Here is a 24,222-nt window from a genome sequence, read left to right on the forward strand (position 1 = left end):
CTGGAAGACCTCAACTCTGTGCCCCACGGGCACTAAGCCTTAAAACAAGTTGCTCCCGAGTATAGACGGAAGGGAAGAAAGAAATGGAGTGAACACAAAACAAAGAGCAGCCGGGGAAAGGGCTTCCACTTCCCCACGAACTCCCCCAAGCACTTCAACGACCCCTCTTACCCACACACCTTTGCCACGGCTCCTTCCCACCTCCACTGCCCCAGCCCTTGGCCTCAGTAAAGCAGCCTCATTAGACAGATGCTCAGATGTTCTCAAAGTCTCAGAACGGGTTGGGGGTTGGGTGCCTGGGGCCGGTCAGGAGCAGGAAGAAGAGGCTGGTGGGGTACCTGAGGACTTTCCCAGGGCCGTGTCTCTGGTACGGACTAGGGTGCAACCACTACTCCAGAGATAAAGCAGTGTTGCTGCGGATCACATTCCCATCCTGGTCCTGCCTCCTCCCACTTGATTCCGCACGACAGTGCATCATGCCCCAGCGCCTCCCCCCACCATCCTCCGGTGGCTGCGGGATGACGTTCGAGGTGGAAAACAGCGAAAGCTGGAGTCACAGGTTTCCACAGGAAGCACCCCTCCACGTGCACGGAGAGCAGATGGAAATGGGGGAAGGTGGGAGGGCAAGGGCAGAGCCTACCAGCCCCAGGGCTATTTGGGCACCGGAAGGGAACATTTCTGGTGCCTATCCCACCTCCCTTCCTCTTCTCAACCTGACACACACAAGAAAGCCAGAAAAAGGCAGCGTGTGGGAGAAAGCAACAGAAAACCAATGAGCTAAACTCTGAACCCCAGACAGCTAGGCAAAGCTCCAGGCCTCGAAAGCAATGTCGGCCTCACCTGGGGCGGGAACAAGGCTGGCAAAAGAGGAGGCCTGCGGGGAACTGTTTCGGAAAGTCACAAGTAGCTGAAAATAGGGGCTTAGGGAGAGCAAGCCTCCTCAACCTTGACTGTAACAAAAACAGATAATGTGTGAGTGAGCTAGGGAGAGTGTGCTGGCAGGGGCCGCAGAGGCCGCCTGGATGCAGACGGTTTAGAATTCAGAGGAGATGCCAAGTGAGTAAACAGCGAATGAAGGATTATCTGGAGGGGCCAGGAGCCGTTCCAGCAAGACATTGGCCGGGGACATGTCAGGATCCACAAGCACTCCGACTTCTCACCAGGGAGCGGGGCCTGGTGAGCTACGGGGGTCTCACCCACACCTTCTCTACCTCTGCTCTCTCTTCCAGCAGAGAGTGTGGCCTTGGTAATAATGGCTCAGGCTTGTTCAGTGCACAACAGTTTACAAAGTACTCCAGAGTCTACCGAGGGTTTTAAATCCATCGTCATATTTAATGGAGGTGGTGGGGGTATCTTCTGCCCGGTGAGCCCCTCCTCTCACCACAGCCACCCCCCCAAAAAACTCCCACAATTCCTGGCTTCGGAAAGCCTGGTGCATCTGCCTTCAGTCTTCAGCCTCAAAAGAGGGGGTGCGGGGTAACAGGCCATCTGTAGACCCCAGAGAGCTGCTGAGTATGGAAGTCATCAGGGTCAAAGCCATTCAGGACAGACAGGGCCAGGTGCCAGCTCTGAGCCGGGAGTCCAGACTGAAGGGTGTCCAGCCAGAAGTTAGCCCGGAACATGCCACCCACCCTGATCCCAAAGTTGATGAGCTGCCTGGGCAGCCATGAAAATGATCATGTCCATCAGGGCAGCAGGACCCCAGGAAAAGGAGGAGCTCAGCTGGAGGGTCTCTCCACCAGGACTGTGGAGCGGCGGCAGGACCAGGGACGTGTGATGATTAAGCGCAGGCCTTGACCACTAGTTACTCTTATGAATAATGCATTGTTGTGTCTTGGCCTAAATCAGCGTCTTACTGTTATTAATAATACACGGCTGCAAAGAAGCCGGGGTTGGAATGGTGTGCGGCATTTTATCTGAGGATCTCAGAGCACTTAAGAGTTCCTCATGCTGATGACTCAACACTACCTCCCCAAGTCACAGGCTTCCTTACAGGACGGGGCACCTGTCCTGCCCTGACGCCCTCCCATCTGAAGCTTGGAGCCGTGAAAGCCCCAGGGTCTAGGAATCTTCTCTCCTGGGATTCAGATTCTTGAGCTTTCGGTGGTGGAGGGGGGAGGGTCCACTTAATCTTCACCAGCTCAAGGGCTCTCGGGGACGCAACATAATGTGAAGCTGCTCTCAGAGATGGTCAGGAAGGAGGGATATAACCAGTGGGAATCCAGGTGTGGGAGAGGTGGATGGAGAGAGACCACTGTGGATCTGAACCCAGTTCTGCCACCCACTGTCACTGTGGCTGTGTGACCTTAGTTAACTAACTCAACTGCCTGGCCCCAAGTCTCCTCGTTGGAATATAAGGTATCTGAGATTCCCTCTTGGAGGTGCCATTCTTCCATATTCTGGGGGTATTGTTTGCACCGCAAATATTTGGATGGATCCACAGAGCCCGCTGCTCTGAACTCTGTCCGCGGTGCTGAAACAACGATCGGCCCACGGCCTCTGTCCTTGGTTCTGAAACAGAAACTCAGTCCCGAGACTGCCCCCTCCTCCAGGCCACCCCGTGCATTGCCCCGGGCGAGTGGAATTCAGGAAACCAGAAGCTTTTTCAGGACTGCAGCGTAGCGGTCCTACCTTACTCTGCTAATCACTCCGTGATAAGTCCGAAGTTGAAGCCACAGCAGTGAGCAGCCCGACCTCAAGAACCCCCTTTCTTGGATGAGGTCCGCAGATACCAAGAACTCCAGTCAGCAGCCCTACTCCAGACAAAAAGAATTCCCCCTCTAATGTAAATGCCGCAACCCATTCCGTCAGGGGACCCCGCCGCACTGCCTCCTGGCGGCTGGCGCGGGTACTGCGCTCAGATCAGGAACACAGAAGGTCCCCAGCGGTGGCGCTGGGCGTGTGGGGAAGGAGCGGCAGACCGCCGGGCCCTCGCCGCCCCCTCACCCCTCCCGGGGCAATCTGGAGCTCTGAGCTTGCAGTGCTGCCCAACACCCAAAAGCTCCAGGCTGTCTGACTGTTTTCCAGCCACCCTGGGGTGCCATGCTGCCCCATTCACAGCAAAGACTCAACCCACATTGCTGGACCCTACCAGGTGGAACTTCCTGTTCCCTCCTCCAAGGTGGGTGGGGTAGACCTGTTTAAACAAACACAACCTTTTCTCCCGCTGCTGGGCCAGTCCTAACGAGATGAACACACAGACCTGTAATACCCCTCCACCAGGGCAGAGGCTCTCTACCTCACACCCACCCACATAAGAAACTTGCCCACGGCTCTTGCCTAGGAAGAAGTGTGTGTTGGGGGAGAAGCCCACAGCTGCAGCCCACTCCTCTCCTCGCACCCCACGGGTAGGGGCACTTTGAGAAGATCTGCTTGGTTAGCCTCACTGGGTGTAGAAATTCCCCTCTTCCAAAAACAAACAGCAAAACAAAACCACCTGAAGACAACACCCCAAATCAGCTTCTCTGGATCCAGGCATGGAGTAAAGATAATATCCTTTAATTACAGTAGATATAGCTAATATCAAATGCTGAGCACGTACTGTAGGCCAAGCACTGTGCTAAGAGCTCTGTGAACATTATCACATTTAGCCTTAGCAAACCTCCCTCTCCCAGGAAAGCATCAGGATCCGCATCCTACAGATCAGGAAAGTGGAGCTCAGAGAGGTGAGGTGACCACTCAGGGCGGTGCAAGTATTGAGACTGGCATGGGAAACCACATCCGTCTGCCCTTAATCTTGCAGCTCAGCTGGGTCTACCTCACCATCCTTCCATGTTCTTCGGGAAACCTCAGTGCCACTTACGTGTTTCCAGGGCTACCCCACCACTCCACGATCCTCACGTCTCAGCTGAGAGCCACATGGAGGAAGACAGTAGCACCTCACACTCCCACAACACTTTGCAGCCTGCAAATTGCTTTCATAGCCACCGTCCAAATCAGCCCTCATGGCGCGGAGGCCCTCCTTTGATTTTACAGGAGAGAAAAAACTAAGGCTCAAAGGAATAAGTTTTGTCCCAAGTCACACGATGAGCAGTGGAGCCACAAGTCAGATGAAGATGGTGGGACTCCCAGCCCAGAGCTCTCTCTCGCCACTTCTTCAAGGCTGAGGTCCTGCAGGCAAGCCAGAAGTGGGTCTTAAGGGCTTTCGTCTCCGGTCAGGCTTCCTGAGGCCCTGACCTGAGCCGCTTCCCTTCTCCTGCTCCCTAGGGGAACATCAGTTGGCTCAGCTCTAACTTGGAGTCTCCAAGTCTCATTCTAAATGAAATTTTTTTCCAGGCAATTACTTCCTGCTAATTAGGAGGCAAGATTGACAGTCCCTGGGCCCTGGGCTGACCCCTTTACTCAACTCACAGGGGTGGGGTGTTCTTGAGGTACTGGGTAGCAGCAGCAGTCACAGGAACTGCCTGGATCGGCCCCATCATTTGAAGGAGGCCAGGAAACTTCTGAGGGCAGGGGGACTGGTGGTGGAGTAAGAGGCTCCAAGGAATGGGAAGAAGGGAGCTGGGATGCTGAGGGGGGAGGGACTCTGCAGTGGAAGAGAGCCAGGGGACAAGAAGCTGGAAGGAGCCTGGACGTGCCATACAGAGTAAGAGAGAGACCTAGGCTCAGGGGCAACAGGGGGAGCCGGGAGGATCCAGAGAAACGGGGACACATCATAGGGAGGAAAAAGGAGGCATCTCAGGAAGCAGGAAGACAGAAGAGGAGGGAGAGATCTCCCTTCTGCAGAGGGAGGAAAGAAGGCACCCCGGAAAATGGTCAAGATTACAGAAGTGGAAGAGGTAGAGGCGGGGAGATACTGGGAGACTCCAGAAAGGGGAAGAAGACAGGAAGGAGGAATTGCTAAAGGAAATCCCTGGGGAGAAGGTGGGGGGGAGGACAGCTGGAGCGGCAGCTCCCAGGGCCCCAAGAAGGGCTCTCTCTACATCATTGTCCTTGAGCCTCCCCCAATGTCAGTGCCCAGCCAGTCGGGCCTGCACGCCCTCCTACGCAGCCACAGGTGTGGGCGGGCATGATGGCAGGCCACCAGCCGGCTCAGGCCCCAGATGCTCCACTCGCCCAAGGCAGCCAGCCGACTTCCCTTCCTGCCAACCTGCCACCCCCTCCAGCAGGCTAAGCCAGGACCCTCCTGGGTGTCACAAAACAGCATGGCCAAGGGGCTCTGGGGCCGTGTGGTCTAGCCCCTCCGCTTTACAGAGGCAGGACCAAGGTCCAGAGAGGAAAGACTGCTTGTCCAAGGTCACAGAGCAAGTGAGTGCTAAGGCCAGGTGAAAAGGGAGCAGGGGCTAAGCTGCAGTGGTGGGTCCTGTTCCCTCCTAGGCAAAGCCAATAACAGGAGACAACACAGGTCTTGGTCGCCAGCAAGTCAGCCCCTGATCAGTCTAAGCTCTGTGGAGTGTGGGGTGGCAGGCAGAAGGGAGTGAGGGTTGCCAGGGGCTGGAAGGGAAGCAAAGGAAGTCACCATTTATAGAGCACTGGGTGGGAGGGTTCTGCAAGGGTTACAACTACAGCTAACATTATTGCACTTACTAGGTACAGTGTTCCCACCACTTAAGACATTACATGCAGATCTCATTTAATCCCCACGATAACCCTATAGAGTATGTATTACTATTATTCTATTACAGGGAAGAAACTGAGACTCAGGGTTGAGTAATTGGCAAAGTCCGCAGACTAACCAGTGGCCTGGTTCTAACTCAGGCGGCTGGCCACTGCTTTGAGGACCTCTCTACCCCAGCGCCATCTGAAGATGCTCAGATCCCAGAGTTCCCAAGATCCCAGCCCAGCCCTGGCGGAATCTAGGCCCCAAATGCCAATGCGGTTACAGTTCTGTGTTGTGGAGGCTTCTTGTGGCCCAAAGGAGGTCTCAGACTTGAACAAGCTCTGTCTTAAGGTGCTGGAGTCTGGGTTCTAGTCCTGGGTCTGCCACTAACATACCGTGTGACCTTGGGCATGTCCTTTGCCCTCTCTGGCCTGGTGCTCCCACCTATATCATCAAAGGGTAGGACCAGATAACAAGAGCTAGAGCGCACTGTGCTAACTCTGTGAGAGGCACGGTTCCGGGCAATGTATGGACATTGACTCAGCGGACCTCCCGGCAGCGCTCTGAAGCAGGGGCTATCACTGTCTCCATTTTACAGACGGGGAAATGAGGCAACGAAAGGTTAAGTAACTTGCCCGAGGCCACAAAGCTAATCAATACGTGGCCGATCTGGGATTCGCACCCATTGCTTTTGACACAGAGCCCCTGCTCTGCCTGCTGCTCTGCACTGTTTCCCTAATGACTCTCTCAGCCCCTGCTTGGTGCCCCAGAGAGATCTGCCTATGTCCCTCTGCACAGGCACACATGCCGTCATATTTCCACATGGGAAGCACACACACTATCACGTGTCTGCATGACACGACATGCGTTTGCTCATGCTTCCACGCCCGCTCCTGTGCTTCCACCCAGTTTCTGTCTGGAATAGCCACACACGGCCATCCATGTCCACAAGAATAGGCCAGCTCCGGCAGGCCCACATGCACGCATACACACGGACGGCCCCCTTTTCTGGGCTGACTCGTGGAAGCCGTGTGCCAGGCTGCAGCATATGGCCACGTGGTCGCGATGTGGGCCGCCACGCCCCTTCTCCTCTGCCCCCCTCCGGTGCCTGGGTGGCTCGCACGTCACATCCCGCACCTGCCGGCACCCCCATCCACGATGCCTTCCTCACACCTCTCCCCTAACAGAAGCGGGCACCTTCTCCAGGAAGGAAGCAGGCACACGCCCAGCCTGGCTCCCACAGCCCAAAGATGCCAGCCAACCTGGGGGCGGAGAGGGAGAAAGAGGCATCGATCGGAGGCTCTGGGGGCCCGAGGTTCACGGTTCCTGTCTGAGACTAAGGCCTCCCTTAGGTCTGAGCGCCAGAGCTGAGCTCTCAAGACCCTAGAGATGCCAGCTCCCCTCTGCATCGCCAGACACGGAGCCAGACGGGGGACCCGGGGACGGTGGCTCTGCCCATCGCTCCCGAGCAGGACCGTGGTGCCGAGAGGGCTTCTCTGCCCACGTTGCCGCTGCACCCCTGCAACCCCATCCTGGTCCCTGCTCTCTCCTCCCTCTGCCCAGGCATCTCAGAGCTCTGGGTATTTTTAGGCCCCAGCTGACAGGCTGTGAAATCGCTCCCTTCACACCTCCCTAACCAGGCGGGGGCTGGAGAGGGAGGAATGGGGTTCTGTGTGCGGGGGGTACACACCCAGCCGATTCATCAGGCTCCTCCGGGGCTGGCAGGTGCCAAGCAGGGAGTAAGGGGTGCCTCCCCTTGAGTGAGAGGATCCTTCCATGGGGCCTGGAGAGAGGGAGAGGAGACAGGATGGGAAGGAGGCTCCGCCCCACTCCAGGGACCTGAGAACAAAGCTTTAGGGGACATGGAGCGCTAAAGCAGGCGCTGGGGCCAATACTGATTCCCAGCCCTCCCTTCCGAGGGATGGGCCGAGAGACAGGCTGGCTCAGATCCTAGTGGGATAAGGGAGGCACTGGACAGTGTCGCCCAGTGGTTAAGACCTAGGTTTGGGAGTGAGGCTGCCTTGCAATCTCATCCCTGCTCTACTGAATGACGTGGTGAGACACTCCACCTCTCCGGGCCTCAGTTTCCTTATCTGTACAACAGTGGTAATGAGATCTCCCCGAGGGACTGCCGTGAAGATTAAATGGAAGATGTAGGTAAAGAACAAGACAGTCTGTGGACCCACCAGGCACTGCTAAGAGAGTCTCCTTCGCTGCTTTCCCTTAGCGGCAAATCCTCCTAACTGTCTCTTCTCCGGGCTGCCTCCTTGCCGTGATCCCTGAGGCAGGAGCCCACAGTTCAGCCTGGCCCTTTGGCGCCTGCTGGACCCTCTCCCGCAGGGGAATAAATCCCCAGCTACGGTGGTTAGAAAACGTAGACCATCCCCACCCCGCCGCGTCCTGCCGCGGGGCACACATACACACCACGTGTACACACGGACCCAAACGCCAACATGCTCGCACGCTGCCAGTGGCTGGGTGTGAGAGCGTTTGCTCTGGGGTGGCCCCCTAGGGAAGTGGGAAGATGTACCCAGGCCCTGCTGTGAATGGGCCCCTGTGCCAGGGGCCGTGGGCACGGGGAGCGGGGTGGCCTGCCTAGTTGCTGTGGAGACAGGTTGGCTCTGGCGGGGCTCTGGAGCTCAGGCCTGGCAGCTGGAACCTGAGCTGTGTGGCTCCTCCAGGGCTGGACCCTGATGCCCACGGTGGGGGCGGCGGGTGCAGAGCGGTTCTCTGGAACCGTAACCGCGTTCGCTGGGCCTTGGGCCTGTCCACCTCTGGGAGGCTTTCTCTGATACCCCAGCCCCCTAGGTAAGCCCCCGGTGGGGAGGGGAAATCCGTGCCCACCTGCGCCAGGCTGTCCCCTTGACTGCCCATTACCCACCACAAGCTTTCGAAGGCCAGGGTCCCAGACCACCCGGTATGGTTGCTTGGGACACAGCCCTGTGCAGGTGAGGGACTGAGGAGGGTCTGGGCAGAGGTGGGAACAGATATGTTAATGGCTGGGCCTCCAGCTCCAGATATGGGCCTGTCTCCAGGCTTCCACCCTCCACACCGCCACCGAGTTAAAGTTCTTTATAGAGATATGCTTGAAAGCCATCCACGGCCCACCATTGCCCTAATTTAAAAAATAAATAAATAAAGCCCAGCCTTCCTATTTCAGAATGCCAGGACCTTCATAATCTGGCCCAGCCCACCTTTCCCAATCCTCAACTCCTGCTATTGCCCCCCAAAGGACTCCCTTCCAGCCCCCCACGCTCAGACACTCACTGCTGCCTCGACTGGCCAAGACCCATCACACCTCCGGGCCATTGCATGTGCTGTCCCCACCACGCAGAATGCCTCCTCCCGGCCTGCTCACATGGCAAGCTCTTATTCTTCCTCCAACACCCAAAGCCCCGGACCCAACGCTCACGCTCCTGGATCTGGTGGTGTGGCTGGAATCCCAAATCAACTTCTACCCGCCAATGCCCCCGTCCCAGGGTGGTCTGAGGATGGACGAGCTAACGTACGTCGTGGCACCTGTGGAACGCGCCACACACCTTTGCGGTCTTGATGGTAACTGACAGACCCTGCCTCGGTGAAGCCCTCCCCAGGCCTCCTCCACCAGGGCTGAGGCAGGCCTATCCTCCTCGGAGCTTCCGGAACCCTCGTCCCACACATCAATCGCTCGGTGCAGGGCGCTGTTGATAACAGCTGCCGTTGGCTGAGTGTTTACTATGTGCAGGGCTTTCTGCTAAAGATGTTTTCTGCCTTATCTCATCCTCCAATCCCATGGGAGGTAAGAACCATCCTCATACCCATTTAACAGAGGAGGAAACTGAGGCCAGGGTGGTGAGTAACTTGCTTCAGGGACACAGCCGCAAATGTCTCTGCCAGAGGCTCTTTGACCCCGGAGACCTAGCTGAAGCAAGCCGGCCCCTGCTTCGCGGAGGTAAAGTGCGCAGCACGTACTGTGTGCTCCACAAATAAGGACTCGCTATTATTGTCCTATTCTTATTATCAGGGGAGGGAACAGGGTATGCTGGGTGACCTAAGAGGGGCTTCCTTAGGCTGAACCCCCTATAAAGCAGGGGACTCCCGTTTTCCTGGAGAAAGAAAGTGAGGGCTCAGAGGGACCCTTGGGCTGCCAGGGACTGGGGTTGGGATGGCAAGGATTTGTACAGGGAGCCCCGATACCTGGACCCGGTGGACCTGAGGAACCTGAGGGAGGCTGGAGTGAGTGAGTGCGCGAGGGGTTCACGGCAGGCCCAGGTTGGGCAGAGCAGGAGAGGGCCTGCCGCGCCACTGGTTGATCTGGACACCACTCTGGCCCCACTGACACCACCCCGTGGTAACGAGACGGATCCAATTTGTACCCAGGGCCCCGCCGGGAGCATCTGCCACGGCAGGGTTTGAAGTAATTTAATTGGACACATTAGCCACACAGCTCTGTCCTCTGCTCCCCTCGTGGAGGGACTCAAGCAGCCACCCCTCGGGGCCTCCCACACCCACCACCCGCCTGGCTGGAAGCAGGGTGCTCGCTTCTCCAGCTAGCACTGTGAGACGGACCTGCTAGGATGGACCCCCTGGCACCCCACCTCTCTCATTTTGGGGGCTTCCTGAGGGCCCTAGAACCACAGGGCTGGGGTTTTGGGGTTCTCTAGGCCCAAAGTTCTCCCCTTTCTCTGATGCAACCAGCAACTCCCAGCTGGGGCTCAGACCTCTCCCGCCTGCCTCCTCCGATGGGCAGAAAGGGTCACCCCTTTTCTCCCCGAGCCAGCTGGAGAACTCCAACTTCCTGCACTCCAGGAAGGGCATCGAAGAAGCAGGGCCACTACCAAGATTGGGGTTGGGTGGGCAGTTCTCTTAGGGCTCTGGGAAGGGGTACACACACACACACACACACACACACACACACACACACACACACACACACACACACACACACACACACACACACGGACAGACCCACACGCTATTGTGGACATGCCTGTATCTGTACAGGCCAAAGCTCCACCCCCCACCACCACCCCCCATCCATGCCCATGCACGCCACACAGCCAGGTGAGGCCCTGCTCCCAGCAGATGGAGCCCTCAGAGGTGGCCAAGCTGGCAGGTGGGAGGGTGTGGCAGGGGGCAGGCAGGGCCCCTGGAGGGCACAGGCCCCGCCTGGCTGGGTACAGGGCCAGGGGAGCTGCCCTCCCCCAGCGCTTTCCGTCACAGCTCCCTGGGCACCTCGACGCACCTCGCTACAAATCCACTCATTAGCTGCTGTTTACAGCGGGCACAGAGCTCAGACGAGCACAGCGAGTACGGCCGTCCAGCTGCCACCCGCGCGCACGCACAGGTACACACGCAGCGCAACGCTTCTGTGCACCGGCCCCGCCCTCCCGCTCCCTGGTGCTGCAGCCCCACACACTCAACCCCTCGGACATGTCAACTCCCCAGACGTCCCAGCTCACCATAGTAGTCGGCTCCCAGCCCAGCGTCACAGGCGACACACCTCTTCCAAGGGGCTCCTCCAACCAGAAGCTGCAGAACCCCCCAGGGCAGGCCCGACGTGCCAGCCCACGTTCTGACCAACCGGGCCCAGAGTCCCAGGCACAGGCTCTGGGCGCCGTCCAGCCCCTTCCACAGGTCCCATGCTGCCTGCCAACTCCATTCCAACCCCTGGGGAATTCTGCTGGGTGAGACTGAAGTCCTGCCCTCCAGACACAAGTTGGACAGGGCCCAGCAAGCCTGCCCCTGCTGCCCGGAAGGTCAGGGACATCCACGTCCGTGGAACTGGCAAGGTCCACCTGGCACCACTGGCTGGGGTCCCCTGGCAAGGCAGGTGGGCACCCGGGCTGGCCTGGCACAGGCTGGCTCTGGCACCTGGCCAGACCAGTGACAGCCCCAACAGAGAGCACTGACCTTGCTGGCGGCATGTACCACCTGCCCGGCACTGCCCAGGGGAGAGGGCGCCGGCTCCACGCAGGGCTGCCCGTACCTACCTGAGATGCCTCCGTGCCTCCGCGGAGCCTGTCCAGCAAAGAGTCCTCTGCTCAGGACTCTGCCTCCCGCACGCCCCCCCGACCCCGAGCCCCCCCCCACACACCACGAGGCCCCCCTTACCACTCCTCTCCCTGCTGATCCCAGCCTCACTCCCCTGCGGGAAGCAGTTATTGAGAACGGTCCATCAGATTCAATAAAGATTCAAAGCCCCTGAGAGAATGGGGGTCGGTGGGCGGGGAGTGCGGGTGGGGAACGGAGGAGTGGGAAGGGGGGGCCCACACACTCCTCCTCTGCCTGCCCCTCAGGCAGGGCTGGAGGGGGTAAGAAGGGGACAGTCCTCCACTGTCACTCGATGTTACCTGCAGTGCCCCTTGGGCCTGAGCTTGGGGTCAGCCAGGGGCAGGGCCCAGCTGTCCGGGGCCTGTCTTTGTTCGCCTGACACCCACCTGTTCCTCTGCCTTCCAGCTGTCCCTCACCTGTCACCTGCTGGCCTCTGGGTTCCCACCCCAGTCCAGCCTGCTCTAGCCCCTCTTCCCCAACCAGGAGGCGCTTTGAGGCTCTCTCCCTCTCCACCATCCCCCAGTCCTGAGCACCCAGCCTAGCGGTCAAGTTGTCCCCGCGAGGCCACTGAACAGCATGATCGGAGGCCAAGGCGTAGGGGGAAGTCCTGTCTCCCTGGAAACGCTACAGCTTGGGGGCACTGGCTACCCTGACCCAAACCCGGCAGAAGTCATATGCCTAGCCCTGCGTTTGGACCTATTCTGTCCCAAGTCCCCCTCACAGCCATGGCCCGCTGGGAGGTCACTTGATCTTCAGTCCCAGCCTGTGAGCCAAGCCCAGGAGGCAGGCCAGGGAGGTCTGGGCCCGTGTAGATGGGGGAGCTGGGGGTGGGGGCAGGGTTTGTCAGTGAAATGGTCAGTCAGGTCTCCTTGGACAGTCCCACACCCCAGTCCCGTCCCTAAACTTGACGGTCCTCACAGCGTACACCGCTGGTCTGCCCTTTCAGCCCCGATTCCTGCGCCACACGCCACGCAACAGCCTCTGTCCCTAACCTGTGCCCAGTGGGTGGAGGGTTGGCCTGGACAATCGTGTGGATCCTCCTGCATTGAGAGAGAAGACCCTACGTGCCAAGGCCCCCTGGCCCATGCAGAGGGTCCCCCACACTCCCTAGGAACGACCTGCCTGGAAGAGTTGCTGTAGGGGGCAGAGCCCACTAACAGGTGGGACAGACAGAGAAGACTTCAAGCACTGCTATCCCCAAGGACAAGTTCATAGAGGGCTGGGGGCAGGGCTGGCAGTCCTCAGGACCTGAACCCTCTCCCAGAGCCGCTGCACCAGCCCAGACTTTGCCTCTCTGGCCTTGCTCACCCGCAAGGTCACCTCTCCCTCCCTCTCTCCCTGCTGCCGTCCTGCCTGCCCACTGCAACACTGACCCCTGCGGGCCTACCGAGGTCCTGCCCTGCCGGGGGACAGGGACACAGGGAGGCCTGGCCAGGCCAGCTTTGGGATGGACAGAGGATGGAGGCTGAGGGCCGGGAGAGGGCCGCATGTCTATTGGAGGGGACAGAGGGGAGATTGCAGGTATGGCTGGGGGGAGGCAAGGCAGAGTTTGGAGCAGAAGCAAGGGCGGGGGGTGGGGGGGGCTGGTCTTCGTTCTTCACTGGGCTGTGGCTTTTCCCCACAGTCCCTTGCTTCAGCCACAAAAGATCAGGAAGAGAATTGCCTGGAGGCTAGGGGCCCACAAGGGGAGGGAACTGCTCCTGTCCCGTGTCAGGATAAGGGTCTTAGCAGCAGACTGAGCCCTGTGGGGACTTGCAGAGTGCATGGGCTGAAGGAGGGGGTACACAGGGACCTTCTGGAACCATCCTGGGACAAGAGGACAGGAGATTAAGATTTTTTTAAAGGACTGGGCCACAGGTGTTCCAGGCAGTGGGATGAGGGGATGAGGATGTAAATGGTACTGGCCTTTGGGGGACCAGATGGATGGGCCTGAATCACACGGGAATTAATTTGCATATCTTACTCCCACCTGGTGCCTGCCTTGGGGGACACATACCCTGCCTGGGGGAGCAGGGTCTGGGGAGCCTGGGGTGAGCTGGGGTGGAGGGGTGGTGGTGGGAAGTCTGGCTTGAAGCTGTAGGAATTATAGGAGGTGGGCAGGGATGTCAGAGGGCACAGAGGCCAGACTGAGGCCCCCAACCCCCCGGCCCCTCAGAGAGCCCCAGGGGACTAGGATTAAAAGCAAATTCTGCCCTCTCCAGCCTATGTCTGACCCCATCCAGCCCACTGTCCACATCAGAGAGAAGTAAACGTAAGGCTGGTCTGTTTCCCAGTCAGAATTGCCCCTGCCACAGGACTAGTGGGTCCTGCAACCAGAGTGGGCAAGACAGGTCTCCAGCCCAGACAGCAAGGCCCATTCAAGGGGGAGAGGGAAAAGTCTGGGGGCCGCCAGCACACCAGGGGCAGCACTGGGTTCCAGGCCCTCTGCCCAGAAGATGCCAAGCACATCAAGTTGGCCTCCATGGAGAGGGCAGAGGTGCTTGGAGGAGTGGTGATGTCATGGTGCCCAGGCGTGGGAGGAAAATGGAGGGAGGGAGAGGGGACGAGGGCAGGGCCCCAGGTCACTGGCCTGACAACAGGAAAGGGGAGGCTGCCAGCCTGGCAGGGCAGGGGAGGGGAGTGTCCTCACTGCATCCCCCCTTCCATCTTCATACCCTGGAGCTGGTCTCTGAACTAATTCTGAGAGGGTGATCCAAGCAAGAGAACACCTCTGTCTTTGGTCCAAGTGCTGGAAGCTGGCAGTGTCTTGGGGAAAGATGCCAGGGTAGGTGACCTGGGTCCAGAGAGATGAAGGGAGGGGTCTCCAAAGGCAATGTCCCTTCTGCCATTACCTAGAGGACATTCATAGATGGGCATGAGGTTCCAGAGAGGGAGACTGAGTCTCTTTCACCCATATACGCAAGCGCTGAATGAGTGCAATGCCTGGCACCCAGGAGGTCCTCCTCAGTGGGCTCGGGCTGCCATGGCTTGATGAGGGTAAGAATGGATGCAGGGACAGGCTGAGGCTGCCCCTAGAGGGAAAGAGCAGATGTGGGGCTGGGGCAAGAGTGGACAAAGCCGGCGCCCACTGGACTGCCCTCAAAAGCCTTGGGGCCCTAGGCCCCTTCTGTGGAGGGCCTTAGAGCTCTCCCTTCCCCCAGGACGCCCAGCCAACCCCCAGAGGTTAGCAGGAGTAAGCCTAGAGGCTCTTCGTCCGGGAGCAAGTCCTCAGGCTGAGGTGTCGTGCTTTCAGCATCAGACAGAAACCCAGAAGCGGAGACCCTGCTACCAGAACTGGCAGACTGCGGGTGTTGGGTCAGGGGTGGGGCACCCCAGGTGGGAGCTGAGCCTGAGACTGGGCAGGAGCTGCAGGGGACCTGCCTACAGGTGGGCGCTGTGTGAGGAGGCGTCCGGAGCCAAGGAGGAAATGGCAGAGCAATTTCCCGGGGAAGGTGGAAGGATTCCTTGGCCTGGCTTCCAGGATACCAGGCAGACGTGGGCTCCCAGGCCACTCCCTGGCTTGGGCTCAGGAGAAATGCAAGGGAGCACGGCCCCTCCCCCTGCCAACCCTGACAGGACGGGAGTGAGTTTGGGGTTCTTTGCTTCCCCCCTCCCCAAGCCCAGGAGAACATTCCCCTGGTACCCCTATTCTCATCAATCTGTGCTCTCTTTCCCTTCAGGTACCCCCACCTCCCTCCTCAACGCTCCTGTGGCTCACCACCCTCTAGAAGCCCCCCTCCCCTGCTGCTGCACCAGATGCCCACTTGCCCCCTGGCACCCTCTCAATTCACAGTTGGCACCGCCGATGTCACTCTGCTTCCCGGTGCCCACAACCTTGGCTGAAAGCTGCCCGGGATCCTTGTTCTGGGGTCCCCTAGCACTGGCACCCGGGAGGCACTGGGGCTGGGGACCCGGGGGTGCCTCTGAGGGCACTGCGGGGGCAGCGGCTCCTCGCTCCGCCACACACGTTGTCCTTGGGCTGCTGGGGGTGGGGGGGGAGGTCCTTGTGGGGACACTGCAAAGCCGGCGCCCGGCATCAAGCTTGGCAGTGCCCGAACTGCGGGGGGCCGGGGTCCGAGCTGCTGCCGCTCGAGCCCGCGCCCCCGGTGTGGGATGACCCTGGGTGGGGGGAGTCCGTGCGGCTCCGGCGGACAGTAGCCCCGGGTTGGGGCTCCGAGACGGCTCCCGGCGCTGCCGCCGTCCTGCCCGCCGGTTCGGGGCGCCCCAGCCCGCGCGGGGCCGCGCTTACCTGGGCTGGCCGCCTCCGGGTCCCGGTACATGGTCCCCTCGTCGCCGGCTCCCTCCGGGCTCTTCAGAGCCGCCCGTGGTCGCGCGCTGCTCCGCCGCCGCTGCAGGGCATGGGGCCGGGCGACCCCCGGGGGCGGGTCCGAGGGCGGGGGCCGCGCGGGCTGCACCGAGCCGCCGAGCCGGGTAGCGGGGGCCGCCCGCCAGCCCTCCCGCCCGCCCGCCGAGCACGCTGCAGCCGCCGCCGAGCCGCGCCGAGCCTCCTCCCTCCGGCCTGCGCGCCGCGTGTGCGCGCCGGAGCGTGTGTGAGTGTGTACGAGGCCGTGTGTATGTGTGTGTGAGCTCGTGTGTGAGCGCGCCCTGGGCACCGCCGGCGCCGCCCGCCCGCTGTCGAGCGCCTCAGCCACCGCCTGCTGCCCGCTGCTGGCCGCGCGCCGCACTGCAGCCCGCGCCCGCCGCCGCCCCGAGGGCACCACCGCCGCCCCACGCCCCGCCCGCAGCCCCCGCAGGGAGGGCACGGAGCCCGCCGGCTGGGCTCTTTGGGCCTGCGGGTCCCGCCGCACTGATCGACCCACCCCGCCGGTGCGCCCCTGATGGCAGCGGCTTCGAACCCCGTAGGGCGGCGGAGCCGGCCACCTCCTCCGAGGTGCCCTTTGACTCCGTTCCAAAAGGCGTGGAAATCCACTCCGGGTTTTCCGCTCGGTGGCGGCTGCAGGGCGTCAGCCCCGGACTCGACAGCGCGGCGTCCGGGGAAGGGGAGCTGGCGTGTGTAAAAACCAGGAGTGGAATTTTGCCAGCTCTGAGCCTGGGTCCACCACTCTGGCCATCCCCAGAGCTTGCGCACAGCTGGAGTCTAGGAGCTCCACCCTCTATGAGGGACTAGGCCTAGTGACCCTCCCCACTTAACCCAGCCGCACAATAGAAGAAAACAGACCTTTCAGCCTCTGCCCCTGCTTCTCGCGCTCCACTCCTCCAGTGCCCCCCTCCTTTTCCTTGACCTCAGAACTTCAGGGGGTAAGAAAGAAAGGCCTCCTTCCGCTTCCAACCCGGGGGCTCACTTGGCCCTCTCTGTCCCTCTGTCAGCTCAGCACAGTCCAAATCAGGTGAACCCTAATTCTCCTTTCTCTGCAGAATTGGAACTGTTTGATTCTGGGGCAGGGAGGACAAGGGGCCCATATCCCAGGGCTTTTAAAAGCCAGGAACTGAACCATTGGTGGTTTCAGGTACACCCCTCCTCACACACACACACACAGGTACACAAATAAACCTCCTACACAACGAGATACGGACGCTGAAGCCTCACACAATACAGGGCATGCCCCTACCCTGAACTGAAGGGAACAAGCAGGGGGGCAAAAGCCCTGGGCATCCTCCCCTCCCCTCCACTGAGAATGCAGTTCACAGGTGAACCAGGCTTTCCAGAGTCAAGGATTCTTACTGTCACCTCGAGAAGCAGACTCTATACTGCTCAGCTCACACCCAGCCACACCTCCACCTTCCCACAGCATCCACAGGGGCAAGCCTCCATCTCAAGTCTCCCTCAACACACTGACATACACAAACCATCGCCTTGAACTCACATGGAGCCTCTTACACACACACACACACATTCACCTCCACCCACAGCTTTTCTGGTTGAGAAACAGACAAGGAACTTCCCCCAAGCAAACCTCCATGAAGACTGTTCCGGTGGAGGACAGATTTCCTTGGATTGAATGTTCTAATTAAATAGGGAAGGGAAAAAGTCAACTGTAGGTTCTAGCCCATAATTCCTCAGTGGCCAGAAATCTCAGCTCCTCATCCCCTGGTCAAGGGCCATTACGTTTCACACGCCCTGCAGCCAGTCTCATCCACGAGTAGCCAAGAGTTCAGGCACTATCCACACACCCCTTTTTGGCAAACCCCAGAGAGCCAAGCCAACAGGCTGGGGCTCCAGGGTCCCCAGGCTCGCCTTGCTCTTGCTTGTACCCCCAGCTGCCTCTCTCCCTGCCCTAGTGAAGAGCAGCTAGTTCATCCCTCCCCCCCACCAAGTTCTGTACTTGGAGCACAGAACTTATTCCTGATCGATTTTGAATGCCATTTACTGTCATTACTTTACCCTTAACAGGGACACGCCCCATTCCCATGTTTCGCCTGTCAGGGAAGTTCTTCTAGATGTCTAACCTTGAACCATTCTCTTGAATTTGAAGGCTCTTCTCTCCTGCTGGAGCATCATTGACAGCCAAGCCAGCTGTGAGTTCCTGTCTTCTGAGCACTCACAAAGGGCTGGGCACAAGCAGGAAATGAAGCCTGGGGGAGTGAGCAGGTCCCTCTGAGAAAGGAGATCAGAGCGTGTGAATCACCCCTGTTCTGCCCGGTCCCTCCCAGAGGAGGGCCTGGGGATTTGCCCTCTCCCCTTCCCATCCCACTCTCATTCTCTGACGCTGCTGGCCCCTGTGTCCTGGGTTCCATGTCGTGGCAGGAAATGTTGGCAGCACCTGGTTCTCCAAGGACTGTCACGGTGCTTGCTGTGGACCCCTCAGGCCTGCTTCTGATCTGGTGCTGTCTTCAGGGTCCAGGTGTCCTGGGTCCGCTTTGGGAGGGGTGCGAAGCAGGGAGGGACGTTCTGTCCCACAGAAGCAGATGCCAGGCCTGCACTCTCCTAAACAGGGCCCCTGAGGCCACCTGGCTCTGTTGCTAGGTCACGGCAGCAGGCAGGGCTCCTGGGTTCCCCTCTGGCCTCCATCTGCCATGGTCTCCAGTGCTGCTGTCTCCCCACAGCTCCTGTCCCCCCTACCCCGCTTCCTTGGACATGGGCTGAATTATTAATAAAATGCTGAGGAAGCTGATTGTGCAGCTCACGTGACAGAACAAACACACCTCTCTCCTCACCACCATCCATGTAGCAAGAGACTCAGGCTCAGCATCCTCTTGAGGTAGGAGGGGCAGGCTCAGAGATGGGCCAGTAGGCAGCCGTGCAGGGCAGCAGCAGAGCCCGCGGATGGGCCAGACCAGGAGCAACCTGCTCTGCCACCCTGCCCCCAACCCCACAGCTACCCCCGCCCCAGGCTTCCCCTTCCTCATCGACAGAGGACAAGAGTCTGGACAAGGTAAAAGCACATTAACCGACGTTATCTCCCCAGAAAGGACGCAACGGCAAACCCCTAGAAGGCAGCTGCAGCCCTCTCTCCGCCCACCTCCTCACAGTGGAGACCCAGTAACCCGCGCATCTCAGAGGTCTACCCGGGGCCCACACTTCTGCTGGGTCCTGCTTTGGAGGCCTGATGCTAAAGAGGCGGGGTCTGGCCCACAGCATCCAGGGAAGAGTCCTAGACTTCAATTCTGGTCCTGCCTCTGCCACTACCCAGCTGTTTGGCCTCGGCCAGTTACTTGACACCTTTGGGCCTCACTTTTCTCATCCATAAAATGGGGCTAATAGTTGCATCATGTAGGTCTGTGAGAATACACTGGGGAGATGGCAAGGCAAGGGCTAGGTGTTTTTCTTAGTTCCCTGCGGGGTGCCCCAGGGACCAAAGACCCTGCTCCAAACTGACCTCTCATAGCCCTGGGTCCCCATTCCACATCCTCGGGTCATGTCGTAGGGCCTGAAACATTCTCTTGCCGGAAACCCCTTCCCCACTCCCAACCCCATCCACATCCTTTCTCCCTGTAACCTCCGCCCCTTCCAGATTCTGGCTCTGAGTCTCTCTCTCTCTCCATGGTCACCCCGACACCCTTGAGGGCTTCGCTCAGCAGCTCAAACCCCCATCACCCCAAAAGATGGAAGCTATTGCCTTTTCTCCTTGCCAGTCCCTGCTGGTCACAGCCCCGCCCTCAGTCAGAATCTTGGCCTGAGGCCTCTGTTTTGAGACACCCCTACCTTAGTTTCAGGCAACTCTGGGCCCCTGAGACAGACAGAGATATGGGGGCTAGTGAGATGCCCTTATCAGGGTGCACTGTGGAATCACCTTGGCTTGCCGATCACAAGTTGAGTGACCTGAGGTAAGTGATTCCATCCTTCCAAGCCTCAGTTTACCGATCTGTACAACAAGGATGTTGATTTTTAGTCTTAATTTAGCCTTGGACTCCTCTGGGAATCTAATGAACCCCAGGGACCTCTGTTCCCTAGAAAAACACGTATTCAAATACAGACACAACATTCTGTCCATAATTGGGTGAGAGAGAGTCCTACAGGTTCCAGATAAAAATCCCAGACCCAGAACTTCCCTGGCTGTCCAGTGGTTAAGACTCTGTGCTCCCACTGCAGGGGGCACGGATTGGGTCCCATGTCTGGGAACTAAGATCCCACGTGCAGCGCAGCTCGGCAAAAAAAAAAAAAACCCCAAACAAACAAACAAAAAACCCTGACCCAGAGATTTACAAGGTCTCTTCCAGCTCTGAGAGTCTGAGCCCTACTCACCCTCCCCACGGTGATTCCTGGGTCATGGTGGGGCAGGGCTGGTGGTCTATCCCCACCATTTCTCCCTCCTGTCTCAGCGGCCCCCTCCCCCAGCACTCGCTGTGGCTGGAGCCAGCTTGCTGGCAGCTCAGACTAATATTTCAGTACCTCCTGGAGCCTACTGAACAGGCTTCACCTGCCTTTCAAGGTATTTAAAGGTTTTTTGACCAAATGCTTTTTGATCCTCCGCTGATGGGAACCAAGGAGAGGCGCTTTCACCAACGGCCCCCCTCCCCACCATAGATTAGTGACTAAGAGCTCTTTTGATATTGCAGAAACCTTCTGTGGTTTGTTCAAAGCCCTGGCCCTTGGGGCCACCTCCCCCAGAGACCCAAGCCTGTCAGCTCCAGCCGCCACCGCCCACCCCCAGCAGTGGCCTAGTTAATGGGGGCTACCCAGCGTTAGACGGCTCTGCCTGCAGTGGTGGGACCCCAGACCCGAGCCCCGCTGGTAGAGGGGCCAGTTCAGTCAACCCCCGCCCCTCCCAGGGAGCCCCCACCCGGTCCAGGTAAGGCTGGGGCCGGAGTAAGTATCCCCCAGACTCCGGCGGAACACGCCTCTTCTCCCCTCCCTACTGAGGCTGCATAGATGGGCACGCGGCCCAAGGGATCGATTAACCTGTTTCCAGGGTCCAATAAAAGATCCCTTAGCCTGAAGCTGAGAAGGGGAAAATGAGGCTTTGAAAAGTCTCAGGTACAGGTCTCGGTGCGTGAGGGGACAAGAGCCGGCACCCACCGACTCAAGACCTTCGCCCGCTCTGCAAGCCCCCAGCACAGCCGGCGCCACTCGCCCCTCCGCGCTCCGGTTCCTGCAGGGCTGCGCAGAAAGCGCGCTGGGGGTGGGCCCCGGCTGCGGAATCCGTGAGGGGCGGGGGACGAGGCATCAGGATCAGGGCCATCAGCCCCCGCGACGGGCGCCCCCAGCGCGGCTGTCCTTCTCGTCAACTTGGACGGACCCACCCGGAGCGCCCGGAGCTGAGTCTCGGGCCGGGCGGGGGCCGAGGCGGGGATGCGCGTGCGCGGAGGGGGCGCCGCGGAGCCCGCGTGAGCTGGTGGATTACCGCGTACGGGAGAGGAGGCGTCCGCCGTCCGCGTCCGCCCCGAAGGAGGAGGCGCCGGAGACGCGGGTGCGCCGAGCTGGGGACACGATACGCCCGCCCGGGGTCTGAGGCCCGCAACCCCGCGCCCCATCTGGAGTTGAAGACTGCAGTGGGTGTGGGGTCCCCTTTCTCAGCAGGTGAAAGGGTTATCCGCGCGCAGAGAGCTGTGACTGCCCCAGTTCCACGATGCCTGGCTCTGCGCTTGGGAGGGTAACAGAAGGGGCCTCAGGACTCCGGGAGCTGGGAGAGTTAACGTTGCCAGGCTCCCTTCCTCGCTAAAGGCTCCGGGGGCTGCTGGGCTCCTTGGCCCGGCCAGACCGAGCGCCAGAATCCAGTCCCGGCCCTGTAATAATCATTATAGCAGCAGCCACCATTTATTGAGCTCTGAGGGCCTGCCAGGCCCAAGTGCCAAGTGCATAACATGCAGTATCCCACTTAATAGCCCGATGAAGAAGTCCTGTTGTGATCCCCTCGGGAAGGCGAAGAGGCTGAGGAACAGAGGGGGTGTGGCGCACGTCTGAGGTCACACAGCCAGGAAGGGTGAGGGAGGGGGCATTCCCCCCTCCCCCACCTCCCTGGCTCCGACCAGTTCTAGAGCCCAAGCACTCCAATCGCTGGCTTCACTGCCTTTCACCTTGGAGCCTTCCGGAGGCTGGGCAGGCACCAGGGTCCCTCCGGCCCCGCTCTTGAGAGGTGAGGGGGGAGCAGAGGTGGGGCAGCCCTGGAAAAGAGGGAGAAGATTGGGGAACCACCCCCATCTCTCTGGCGGCTCCGTTTCCTCCTGGCTCCCTTCTCTTCCTGCTGCTGTCCTCCCACAACTGTGAGAGTCCTCCAAGGCTCTGTTCTCAGCCCCATTTTCTTTCTCACGCCACACTCTCTCCTGCATGAGCTCATCCACTGCCAGGGCCTCGGCTTTTGCTTCAGCCCGACTCCCAGCCCTGTCTCTGGGGCCCTGACCTCCCTCCCAAGCTGGCATCTGCCTTCCTAATGAAGGATCTCCACCCATTACCTCTTTGGGAAGCAGCCCCTCCCTGGGATCACACCATGCCTGTTAAGGCCCCATCACTCTCCCAAACTCCAGATCACTTCCCCAGAGCCTCACCTGCCCTGCCCTCACATCTAATGGGCTTCCAGATCCTTCAGACCCTTTCTCTGTGGAGCCTCTCACACCCTCATTGCAAACTTGGTGGCTGCCTGCCTAAGTCAGACACTCATCCCCTCACCCCCCGCCTCAGCAGTGGCTCCTGATCCGTTGACTGCCTCCTCCATTCCAGTCCAGGGTCCTCCTCACTGATTTTCTGGTCATCTGATCATGCTGACCTCTGACCCCGAGGACTTCAATGGCTCCCCACTGCCTGCAGAGTCAGGTACGAGCAACTTTGCCTGACACAGAGTAGCCCCCGTCTGAGGACCTTGCCGTCCTTGTCTTGACCAGTGCCCTGCCTTCAGCTAAAAACTATTCCTGAGTTTCTGCCCTGTGTTTCCACCCTTCAAGGCCCATCTCAAATTCCACTTCCTCCAGGGAGCCGTCCCTGATTCTTCCAGGTGATTCTCCTCCTCTGTAGGCCCACGGTACTTCTTCATCTCTACTCTGCTGGAATTGTCTACTTTATTAGTGTTTGTACACCTCTCCAGCCCTGCTGTCTACCCACCTTCCCCACCCATGGAACAGATGCGGCAAGGAGAGCCCATTCCTATCCATCTTCGTCTTCCTTCTTTCATTTTTTAATTGATCCCTTCAGCCGACATTATGCTACTGTATGCTGGGTTCTGCATATTCACAACCCCCATCTGGGCTCATCCCCTGGGTAACTGGCATTCAGTGGGACAAGTACACTAATGGAGAGATGCTTCGGGCAAGCATGCCCTGGGCAAGAATGTCTCCAGGCTCCCGAATGCCAGGCCCTGGCCTAGACACTATGGGAGAAAGCAAGCTTGAATAAGACCAAGCCCGCCCTCCAGGACTGTTGATCTATAGAAAGACGATGACATGTGCACAGATGCAGGTTTGAACAAAGTGCTCTGAGACCACAGAAAACAGAGCAATGACTTTGGCCCTGGGGAAATCCAGAAGCTTCTCAAATGCCCAGTCCTTGCACCAAGTGGGGGGCCTCTTAAATCTTTGCTGAATTAAATTGGATCGGAGAAGAAAGGAAATAATAGAGGCTGAAGAAGAAAAGGAAGGCTATGGGGGGGAGGGCGATGACGGAGCATTCTCGCAACATCTGCACGGAGTGGCCCTGCGACCCGTCCCAGTGGGATGTCTTGCGGACAAATGAGATCACAGATATGCCCCACTCTGAACTCTCGGGAAGAAATGAGTTATATATATGTCGATATTATTAGTCTATCCCCATCAGAGCAGTAAGTCCTTCTCTCCAGGAAGCCTCAGTTTCCCTCTGGGAAAACCAGACGTACCCTACAACAACTCGCTTCTCCCTCTGGGCCTCAGTTTCCCCATCTGCAACATGAGGATGTGAGATGAGGTGGTTTTGAATATCTGGCTCCTCCAAGGAGATGCTCTGTCGGACAGCTGTGTCTGACCGGGAGATGGCCTCCATCCTCTGCTATCCTCCACACCCTGGGCTGAGAGCTCAAGGGTCCCTGTGATGTCACAAAGGCCACTGCCTGTCCTATTTGTCTGTCTGCTCAAACAAGGCCAGGCAGAAAGTGAGGCAAGTGTGGACTTTCTGGCCGGACGTTCTCCTGTAAATTTAGGGGCACAGGCTTCAGGCCTGTGTTCTGAAAAAGCCCCCTTTGTGGGGCCCTCCCTGCCATCCCAGGTCCAAGGTCTGGATTCCTCTGGGGAAACCCCATCCGTCTCAAAATCCCCATGGGCTGCCCCCTTGATGGCCAGAAGTGTTGGGGTACAAGATGCCCCAGTGAAAC

At 59.1% G+C, this 24,222-nt stretch overlaps 1 protein-coding gene across 6 annotated transcripts in view; it reads right to left on the reverse strand.

Moving 5' to 3' along the window:
• Positions 1–16,007, reverse strand: part of SYT7 (synaptotagmin 7) — a 58,737-nt gene extending 42,730 nt beyond the window's left edge. For all 6 annotated transcript variants that reach the window (XM_060017460.1, XM_060017458.1, XM_060017456.1 and 3 more), the window contains exon 1: positions 15,801–16,007. In XM_060017460.1, the coding sequence (XP_059873443.1) occupies positions 15,801–15,831 (31 nt within the window). In that variant the 5' untranslated portion in view covers positions 15,832–16,007. The remainder of the gene's footprint in view (positions 1–15,800) is intronic.
• Between the last annotated feature and the right edge of the window lie 8,215 nt (positions 16,008–24,222).

This window comes from Delphinus delphis, chromosome 8 (assembly GCF_949987515.2).
Source record: "Delphinus delphis chromosome 8, mDelDel1.2, whole genome shotgun sequence".
In the NCBI taxonomy this organism is placed as follows: domain Eukaryota; kingdom Metazoa; phylum Chordata; class Mammalia; order Artiodactyla; family Delphinidae; genus Delphinus; species Delphinus delphis.